Source organism: Quercus suber, unplaced genomic scaffold, assembly GCF_002906115.3.
Source record: "Quercus suber isolate HL8 unplaced genomic scaffold, Cork oak 2.0 scaffold_359, whole genome shotgun sequence".
Classification (NCBI taxonomy): domain Eukaryota; kingdom Viridiplantae; phylum Streptophyta; class Magnoliopsida; order Fagales; family Fagaceae; genus Quercus; species Quercus suber.
In genome coordinates, this window is record NW_027069811.1 from 512,712 (window position 1) to 524,356 (window position 11,645).

Sequence of the window (11,645 nt, forward strand, 5' to 3'; positions counted from 1 at the left end):
ATCAGCTAAGTTAGGTTTTGAGTCTGCCCTATTCCAAATTTCCATATCAACTTCGGCCAAGTTCATAGTAGTATTTCTATATTTGTCAGAATTTAAATGATTAAATTTAGCATTCCCTAATAATTAAGAACATAATAGTTTTTATCAAATATTCTCTCTAAGCTTCAAATTATGAGAAGAATATCCACAACTATAACTCAGATTATGTTGGATTAATAATCTTTTGTAAGAGATACAAAATAAATAGCTACCACCCTTGTTGGTGATAGCAAGTGTTTTTATGTAGGAGGTTACATTTATATCAAAGAATCAAATCATGTTCACTATATTAAGACCACAGAGAAATGAGAAAATTGATAAAATCTTGCACGGAAATTTCTCCCTAAGTGGAATTTGTTTCAATATACAACTGAGCCCATTGTGAGGTAGCAATAATGGCAATCACAGCCTCTTACTATTGTCTCGAGGTAGCAATAATGGCTATCACAGCCCTACTATTGTCTCGGTGGGATGATCTTCAGATCAAGTCCAATGTCCATTCCATTGTAAGCGAGGGGAGCATACATCCATAGATCATGAGATCTCAGAAGCTTTAAAGTTCCAACTAGAAAACAAAGATTAGATTAATAGATTCATACAAAAACAGTGCTAGAGTAATTTGATTTGCAATGCGTAATAAGGATTCTTTTTTCCTATTACCTTAATTTAGAGCTGTAAAAACTTCACGTATTAGACAGCTTCCTCAAGCATTGTGCTAATATCAACCTTCAATACAAAAGAACCAATTTTCAGAATTCTGCATACACCTCGGACTAATAGTACTACTATATTTGCAGTTCATGGAGAATTATGGGTACCTTTGTTCCATTTGGGACTTGGTTCTGTAGGATTCTCAGCCTCTCATTTATTCTCTCTCTTCTTCTCTGCAAGATGCAAAGGAATAATCCATTATATATGTATGTATATATATATATATATATATCACATTCATAAGCAGCAAAGGTAGAAAAAAGTTACTTCATGGTAGGTGCTTGCTCTTATATATGTGGACTTACCCTTGCATAGAGGCTTTGGGGATCAGTAACTGACCCCCTACTTGCTCTTGTTTTTCCATTTGAATTAAGAGAAGCATTCCCTTTTGGGCTTAAGCTTGAACTCACTCCTCCATTAAACTCTTGAGAAGCGTTGCAGTCATCATCTGAGGAGTAACTGCTTGTGCTCTGCCCGTTAAGGCTGGCATTACTATCTTCTTCATTGTTGTTTGCTTTCTGCTTCTTTTTCAATGGCTTCTTGTTCTTCTGAATCTACATTGTTTAATCAATACAAGTAAATATTTGAATCTGATTGTACCATGTTTATTACTAAAATGAAACTTCTATCTCTATTCACTAGGCCAAGAAAGATGGAAAGTAGTAACTAGTAAGAAGGTGAAAAGCTTGTTATTATACTCACATCTCCAGAACTCCGTGATCTTTTCTTAGAATTCTCAGGAGGGTTAGATTTCTCTTCAGGGACTGATTCAGATTCTGGAATTGGCATCTCAGTTTCCCTGCTGACTTGTTAATCCTTCTCATCTGGAAGAACAGCAGTGGACACATTTCCAGCAGATTACTCTTCTGCACTCCTGGACATGGAGTTGTTATTGGGTGACAAAATTGGATGAGAATCACTCAAGTAGTAGCCACGTTGACTTCAACGACTCCCTAGTGAAAAATTATAGAAATTAGAAGTAGCCATATTGGAAGAATAGTAAGAGCTTTCACTAAGCCCGTCAACATTCAAACTTAATTCATGGCCAGGCCAATAAGTACTAGAAGGGACCCCCAAGCTTGAAGCCCCACATAGCTCATTTGGTAGTGAAGAATTATGAAGCAACTGAGCCATAAAATCAGCCTCCTCAGCAGTATACATGCCGCTAAGAGAGCTCCATTCTCCCTCAGAAATGACTCCCATATGCTCCATATGCTTCTTTTTGGTGAAAGACCCTTCTTATTATCTGTAAATGCTAAGTGTGAAGGAGTATGTAGATTTGCTTGATGCCCAGTGGGAAAGGAGATTAAGACATATTTATACTCAACAAGTAGCTCCTCTAATTTGACATATTCCTATAGGAGATCTAGCTAACTCACAATTGGCAAATGTAAATGGGTCCCGATGGGCCCAATACAGCTAAGAGAAAGATCCTATTCAAGCAATTATCAGAATAAATAATGTAAGTTTTCATTGGCCTTAAACAAAAATGAAACTACAGCTAAAAACAAGACCAAAAAAAAAAAAGATTGATTTATGAGTAATGGAATATTATTGAAAAGGACCATTTCTTGTGATTAAAAAATGTTAAGAATCTCAATGAGGTTCGGTAAAATAACGGATAGATAGATATATTGATCAAGGTTGGCAAGCTTGGAGAACGTGGGGGGTCTTCGTGCTTATGATAAATATAAACAAACTATCTTAAAGACACTGATAATAGTTGCTGACATTCTCAATAGTAGTACCTGGAACTAAAACAAAATCTCTCTACTTGATGTTTGTACCCTCCAATTGAAACCTGCCAACTGTTTCTTGAGTCTTAAGAATGTATTGATAGGAACCCACCAGTATCATCATCGGAAAAATTGGACACATTCGTTGGGGAATAAAGCCTGAATCTGGGCTTAAATTCGTTCTCCTCGGATGAGGGTTGTTGACAGGCACCTCATTGACTTACAAAGTACCTAGCTGGTTTGTTTGGACAGCTTCAATTTAATTAAGGCCACAACCTCTTACAGCAGTAATTTATACTTTCAACTGTTTAGGGTAAATTGAGTTGGTTAGAGTGTGGGTAGATTGGCTGCAAATTATTGACTACATTGGTAAAGTTCAAAATACTTATATTGAAATGATACAACGATCTTTTGGAACATTGCAAGAATAAAATTCTTGCGCTCCAATTTGAGTGTTCTACTTTATACTATATTAATTATAGTATGTCATGTATTTAATTAAAAATTAAAAAGAAAAAAGGAGATACTTAATTAGAGTAAAAGTAAAGGTTTTTATTCATCTTATGACATTTATGGGTGGGATGACAATTGTTAGGACATATGTGGATTATGTTAGGAACATAAGTCAATATTTTATATAGTTGGCTAATCCTTTGACAAAATGCACTTTACTTGTATTTGGGTAGATCTAGGATGTATTTAATACTTTAAGGAATAAGAGTTTAAGTTTAGTATTGAAGCCATGCAACTCTGTCCAAGAAATAAGTGAAGAAGTGCTGATTTTTTAAAGCTCGATAGCTGCTCGACACCTCTCGACAGCTAGACTATCTATCGAGATCTTCAGCTATTTCTTATCACAATCTCAACACCTCTCGACAGCTGGTGGATCAATTGAGAAAGCTTTTGTCCCCTCGACACCTCCTCGATTGATTGAGAATTACTGAGCTCTATGAAATTTAGATTTTCAGATCTAATTTTCGGCCCATGCTAACATGTATGTGTAGGGTTTCTTTTCCCACAATCCTAAACCTATGTAAGGCTTATTTTAGAGGCCATCACACAAAAGAATACAAGGAGAACATATGCAAAAGGTAACCGATGTCTTATTCTCTTTGAAGGAAGCTACTACATCTTTGCGCCTTAGGATTTTGTAACCAAGTGCTTCTTGATCTTTATTGTTGATGAAGTGAAGAACTTTGCACCCAACATCTTCTTCAAGTTGGTGTGATAGTCATGTACTGGGAATCGTGCATCATTAGTTAGTCACGTACTAGGAGCCGAGCATCATTGGTTAGTCACGTATTAGGATTCGTGAAAAAAGGGTGGCGTTCATATATTGAAGAGTTTAGAGGTTCTGAAGCGGTAGAAGGTTTCTGCTATAAATTCATCTACGAGGATCGTAAAGTTTAGGGATAAAGGTTTTGTACTAGATTTGAAACTTCTCTTTACTATAGTGAATTGCTTTTCGAGAAGGTTTCCTCCTAGGTTTTTTACTGTGAAACTAGTTTGTTTCATTAGTTTTCCTAAGTCATCATATCTTATTTTATTTAATTTTTCGTTGTGCATGATTTTGACATGATATTGATGTTTGTTTGTTTTAACAAATTTTATTCATAATAAATATAATTAATAACTTTGGTTTAAAACTTGTTAATTCTATCAACTGAGGTCTAAATTTTTCAACAAGTGGTATCAGAGCTAGTTCACTTTGATTAGATTAATTTCCTGAGTGTGATCCTTGACCCCTGTTGTCATGAATCGTGGACAATCTCTTTTGATTTCTCCTTTATTTGATAAAACTAATTATACATATTGGAAAATTTGTATGAAAGTTTTTTTGCAAGCTTTTGGTGAACAGGTATGGCAAGCTGTTGAAGTTGGCTGGATTAAGTCAAAGGAAGTGCTGATGGATTGGGATGATGCAACAATCAAAGCGGCAAATTTCAACAGTAAGACCTTGAATGCTTTGTTTTGTGGGGTGACCAATGAGAAATTCAAGAAAATATCTTCTACGAAAGTTGCCAAGGAAGCATAGACCATTCTTGAGACCACCTATAAAGGTACCAAGGCAATAAAGACTGTGAAGTTTCAAAAACTCACTAGTATTTTTGAAGAAATAATGATGGAGGAGGATGAGACATTTGATGAGTTCTTTGCTAAACTCAAGGATATTGTGAATTATGTTTTTAACCTTGGAGAATCTATAGCAAAATCCAAGATTTTTAAGAAAATCCTTAGATTCTTACCTGAAAAATTTCATACCAAGATCACTGTCATTAAAGAAGCAAAGGAGATTGATCAAATTCCTTTGACTAAGCTTGTAAGGAACTTTCAAACTTATGAGATGGGATTAGGTTTAATGGGAAAATGTGGAAAGAGTAGAAACTTGGCTCTTAAGGGTATAAAGGAAGAGATTGAGGACTCTGAAAGTGAAGATGAAGATGATGATGAGGATAGGGATCTAACCTTCATAACTGATGAGATTATCAAGCTTCATCAATTTAGGAAAAAGGATAAGGGCAAACCTCCTAAGAAATCTAAATCCTCGAGGAAGGGCAAGAATAAGAAACCCCTTATCCAATGCCATGAGTGCAAAGGTTTTGGTCATATGAGGATAAAGTGCCCAAACTATTTCATGAAGGAAAAGACCAAGGAGTCAAAAGATAAAGGGTTAGTTGCTACTTGGAATGATAATAAGAATGACTCTTCTGATGAATATGTGAATGAATGTAGTCATGTTATGGCCTTTACTGCCTCAACCGATAAGATGATTGTGGAGAGTACTAGTAACAATGAGGATTTTTCTAATAATGAAGTACCCAAGAAGTTGACTCTTTAGAAAGCCTATGATAAGCTATGCACTGAATTCATAAAATCTGAAAAAGACTTCTCATCTTTGTTGAAAAGAGCTTAATGAGATAAAAACTGAAAAAGCTGATTTGTTAGTCAAACTTGATGAGACTACAAGGTTAGTTGAGACTCTTATTGTGGAGAACACCTCATTGGAAGATAAGGTCAAGAATCTTAAGATTGAGCTTAGTCAAGCTATAACTCAAATAGAGAGGATGTCTAGTGCAAAGCTTAATGAGGTATTGAGTGCTCAAAAGCCTAGTTCTGGTAAGACTAGCTTAGGATATGTTGTTTTCTCTGGCTCCTCCTCTTCCATGGCTTCTGGATCAAAAATTGTCTTTGTGCTCCAATCTAAGAAAGGTGATAAAGGTATGAAATCCAAAACTGATTTGTCAAATTCTAAATCCTTTATTAGACCTCATGTTTGTTACCATTATGGTATTTTTGGACACATTCGTCCTAATTGTTTTAAATTGTATCCTCATAAGCAATTGTCCAAATGGTCACAGGTTTCCTTTCAAGGACCTACACCTTTGTTTGGAGAGTTATTAAAATTCTTGAACTTTTTAACTCAATTTTAGAAGAATTTTAATTCTTCTATGTCCATTAGTGGACATACTAGGACACGTGTCTTTTCATCTTCATGGCCAAAGACTCGTGCTGTGTGGGTGAGAAAGGAGCCTAAGACTTAATTGTCTTTTCTGTTTGTCCTTTACTTTAATTCTTTCTATCTAAAGTAGGACTCTTTTTACTTGATTTTTTATCTCTTTTTGGAATCATGCTTTCATGCATCTACACTTTTCTATCATGCCTTTTGTAAGGTTGAAATTTATCAACCATTTTGTTGGCTTTATTCCATGCCAATTTGCTTGTAATTTAGCACTTAGTAACCCTGTATTTAGGTGGGATTATTGTAAGGGTAGTGTGTGAGAAGATGTGAAGAAAAGTTTAAGTATGTGCAAAGAAGCAGAGTTTCGCGGTTAGGACTCGCGGGTGGCTCGCGGCTACAAGCCGCCAAATATAGGCACGTGAGATGCACATAGGGAAGTTGAAGGGTCGCACCAGCTGTTGCACTACAGGACAAAATTTTCAGGCTGACCAGGCCATTACGCAGCGACTTGAACTCGCGACTTGGACAAACCGAGAGACCAAGCCGCCAATTTACCATGTTTGGCAAAAACTATCTCTTCGATTTCCTTTCTCACCCCACTATATATAGACCCTTATACCCATGATTTTAAGAGAGCTTCCAGAGAGAATTTTTGTGAGAGAAATCCTAAAGAAAAACAAGATTGTCTCATCCCCAAACTTTACCTTAGAGACTCTACAAATTTCTCTACTCTCTTCCTCTCCATTGTCACATCCTTAAGAGACCATTGACCAAATCCTTATCTCACCACACCCACGTCTGTGAGAAGGTTCATTTGGTGTTAAGGGAAGCAATTTGGAAGAAACCAATATACATTGGTTGATGCTATGGTATAGTAGCGGAATCCGAGAAGATAAAGAAGAAATAAGTTCGGCATAACATCGTTGGAGCAAGAAGCTTGGAGGGCTTAGGTACTTGGGTAGATTAGGGTTGGAGGGTCTTCTGCTGTTCATGTATCCCAACTACATTCTTTAGTGGATTATTTACCGCTTGGAGGGCGGCGGAGAGGTTTTACGCTGAGGACTTTGGTTTCCTCTTCGATAACACATTGTGTGTTGTCCGTGTGTTTGCATCTTCTTTCCCTTTATCTTTGCCTTATATTTACTGTTATGGATGTGTTTATATTTGGCATAGATTGTTTATCAATTCTGTTATGAGCTTATTATCATGTTCCGCACATTAGTTGTTTGATATAAGGCTTGAATTGGTAACTTTGTATTTGGGGGTCTAAACATTTAAGGGTGTTTTATACACATTTTGAACTTTCACCTTCATGCATATGCATCTTCTTTCTGCTTTCTTGTTACTTGTCTGTTTTTGTTTGGTTGTTAAGTTTTTATTTTTATTTTTTCAAAATAAAAATAAAAAGGAAAAATTAAAAAAATACAAAAACAATGTGTGTTTTGTTTACATTGGTACTTATATACCTTAGATGGCCATTAAAACAAAATTTTCTAAACTTTGTATCTTTTGTAATTTAGATGAGTATCTCCATGCACAATTAAGCAAGTGAGTTTTGTGGCTCATGTTTGTGATGAGTAAGAATAAGTAATATCTTGTACTTAACACTCGTATTACTCTTTTTGACGGGAATGACTAGAAATCTTAAGAGAAAGACATAAATAACTATCTCACCAATGTTGCCCGTCAATCATAAAATGACATATGTATGCTTCGGCATAGCAAAAGTGCAATGTCAATGACATTTGTGTACTTCGGCATAGCAAAATTGGAATATCAAATGCTTAACATAATTGGGTATTTCTTTTCTATCTCTTATATGCCCATACATGATAAAAATATCAAAATGCTTTAAATATGCAAAGAAAAATAAAAAGCAAAAAGATCAAAATGCTTTAAATATGATTGCAAGCATGTATTCTAGGAGTGGGAGTTATAGGATGTACCTCAAAGGTGATAGTTCTCATCAAATAGTTATGATGATACACTTATGCAATCTTGCGATATTTTTCACACACAACACGCAATATTCTTTACTATTCTTGATACATGTGCAAGTACAATTTGATTTGGCTATCACAAGGTTTACATGTGTTAATGTATGCTCACTAAACTGTCTTAACTTGTTTTTAAAATATAAATTGGTTAGACTTGTTTTTTGTGTTTGTGTGTGTGTGTGTGTGTGTGTGTGTGTGTGTTTGGGGATTTATGTGCTTAACATTCTTCTTATTGAGATATTTTTTTTTCACATAATTTGCATCTTTCTATTATCTTGTTATCCATAGCATCTTGTTTTATTATATTCATGCATTTATATGGATTTCTTGTGCCCCTTGATCATCCTTGATCATCTTTATGTTTCTCGGATGAAACTTTCTAGCTTCTTGTACCCTTTGTCAATCATGACAAAAAGGAGAAGAAATTGTAGAGAAAATGTGGTTTCTTTTAAGATTCTACATGTTAAGGGGAGAAATACATGCCCTTGTAAGGGGGAGTTGTGTTTCATCTTGTTAGGGGGAGTGATTACCTCCTTCTTCTTGTACCTTAGGTCTTGTGACCATTTTTTACATACATTGTACTTATCTTATATATATATATATAATGATATCTTTGATATATATATATATATGATGTATGTCTTCTTCACCTACCTCTACATGTGTTGTTTCTTTTCTATCTCTATACACATATTTCTTTACGTGTATGCAATCTATTATTTTTGTTTCACACAAAGATGTCTTGATAAGTTTTGTTTAAAGTGTTTCAGAAATACAGGTTGTCAAAGTCTTCTTGCCATAAACTCTCTTCTTGCAAGGTTTTTCAAGAGTTTGTGTTAGGGTAGATTTTATTGTATTCAACAAACGAATTTGAGTTGAGTGATTTATGACTTCTCTCATATGTTCATTTGTTTATTGTAGTTTTGTCACGGATTGCCAAAGGGAGAGATTGTTAGAATATATGTGATTCACTAGTTAGGAACATATGTCACTACTTTATGTAATTGGCTAATCCTTTGACAAAACACACTTTACTTGTATTTTGGTAGATCTAGGATGTATTTAATACTTCAAGGAACAAAAGTTCAAGTCTAGTACTGAAGCCATGCATATCTATCCAAAAAACAAGTGAAGAAGTACTGATTTTTTAAAACTCGATAGCTACTCGATACCTCCTGACAGCTAGGCTATCTATTGAGCTCTTCAGTTGATTGTTATCGTAATCTCGACACCTCTCAATAGCTAGGTCGATAGATCAAGCAATCTTCTGTCCCCTCGATAGCTCGCAACAGATAGGCTTGACACCTCTTCAATTGATCGAGAATTACTGAGCTTTACGAAATTCAGATTTCTAGATCTGAGTTTTGGCTCATGCTGACATGTATGTGTAGGTTTTCTTTTCTCACAACCCTAGACATATATAAGGCTTATTTTAGAGGTCATCATATAAGAGAATACAAAGAGAACATATGCAAAAGGTAACCGATGCCTTATTCTCTCTAAAAGAAGCTACTACGTTTTTGCGCCTTAGGGTTTTGTAACCAAGTGCTTCTTGATCTTCATTGTTGATGAAGTGAAGAACTTTGCAGCTAACAATTTTCTTCTAATTGGTGATTAAGTCGTGTACTAAGATCCGCACAATCGGTTAGTCACGTACTAGGATTCGTGTATCAAAGGGTGTCATTCATATATTGAAAATTTCAAAGGCTCTGAAGCAGTAGAAGGTTTCTGCTGTGAGTTCATCTACGGGGATTGTAGAGTCTAGGGACAAAGGTTTTGTACTAGATCTGAAAATTCTCTTTACTATAGTGGATTGTTTTTTAGCAAGGTTTCCCCCTAGTTTTTTACTGTGAAACTAGTTTGTTTCATTGGTTTTCCTGGGTCATCATATCTTGTCTTTTTTTTTTTTTTTTTTTTTTTGCTGCATGAGTTTGACATGATATTGATGTTTGTTTGTTTTAATAAGTTTTATTTATAATAAATCTAATTAACAACTTGGGTTTAAAACTTGTTAATTCTATCAACCGGGGTCTAAATTTCCCAACATTATTGTAAAAACAATTTGCATTAGAACAATGCTTCTATTCTATCCAATCAAGTGTAACCAAAATCATGGCTCTTTTGCTCGCCATTACCAGCAATCCCTCTTGTGTTCAATTGTAAGGCTATTTTCCATCCATGTCTTCTTGCCAAAAAACTTAATCAAGGGAACTTTCAAATCATCCTAACAAATTATATAATAACTCCATTAATAAAAATTTATCCTAAAAAATAGAATATATCTCCATTAATTTGATAATTTCTATGTGATGACATTTAAAAAAAAAAAAAATCTATTATATATCCTTATATGTATCAATCACATTTTCTTTCTCTTCTTTTTTTCATTTTTTATATTAACGTTGAATAGAAATTATAATTTTAATAGGATTTAAACTCTATAATTATATCAAATGAGACACAACAAATATATATATATATATATATCATTTTTAATTTCAATAGGATTTAAATTTATATCAAATGGACTATACCAACATATTCCATAACCATATGTTATATTATAAATAGTTTTTTTTGAAGGATTATTTGTTACAATTTCAACTCAGTTTTTCATTCTTGTGTTATATTTTAAATAGTTTTTTTGGGATTATTCTTCCAACACCACTCTGTTGTCAGTCTCTTGCAAAAATTTGGTTCTTGGAGCACCTTCAAAACAAAAGGTATGTAAAGTTTTCTTATCAGGTTTAATGTTAACATATATGGGACATATTTTGGTCAACTAGAAAAATTTTCATGAAACATAAAAGGGAAAAAAAAAAAAAAACTAAAGAACGCACAATCTAAAAAATAAATAGTGACTATATTAGGCAAGGCTTTTGGAGATTGTTGTTTTCATTTTTTGAATTCTTTACATTCATATGTATGCATGTATTGGGTTTAATTGAATTGGAATTATCTTTGAAACTTTGGTTTTGATTGAATAATGAAAATGACAAAAGAAGTATGTTTCAATATTTGGAGTTGTCTATATATGTGTTGTTGTAGTTTAAACTTGGTATTTGAATTGTTAAATTGTTAATTTACTGTTTCATTGGTCATCTATTAATCATGAATAATAATATTGCTATTTGCAACCATCATGATATGGTATCAATGATGTGATCATTCTGAATGTTTTCCTTTAGAGTTTAGATAAAGTATATTTTATGATTAAAAAAATTTACAATTAAAAGACTTTTGAAATTACATTTTTTTTTTAAATTATTGGATACGTTGGATCTTAAATGACTTCCCATCCTTTATGGCATCATTAAAAAGAAAACTCATATAGATAGGTATTAGGATATTATTTGGAATTATTATAATGGACTAACGTATTACATATGGTACGGATCTAACTGTAATATCTTATGCTGTAAAATAAAAATTGGACCTATGGTTATCTTCTCTTTGCAAAAAATGGTTAAATTCTCATTAATTTTGATAGTTCACTTTTAGGTCAAATAGAAACTCTATTAACTAAGTTTTAATAAATTTAAAATTCTATTTCAAAAAATTTCCAAAATTATATTGTAAAAGAATAAAATTTGTACATTATATACAATCATTATTTTAGTTACCTTCTAAATGATGGATGATATGAGATTGTAATTTTTAGATCTACTATCAACTACCAAGATTGCATAGATTAGATTGGTG

General features: G+C 33.7%; 1 protein-coding gene across 1 annotated transcript; it reads right to left on the reverse strand.

Annotated features, from left to right (window-relative positions):
• Positions 1-494: 494 nt before the first annotated feature.
• LOC112001221 (transcription factor bHLH84-like) lies at positions 495-1,953 on the reverse strand. Its single transcript, XM_065760247.1, is given in 6 exon segments — positions 495-590; positions 700-765; positions 858-923; positions 1,056-1,304; positions 1,453-1,556; positions 1,812-1,953. Coding segments are annotated over 6 exon segments (723 nt in total).
• Between the last annotated feature and the right edge of the window lie 9,692 nt (positions 1,954-11,645).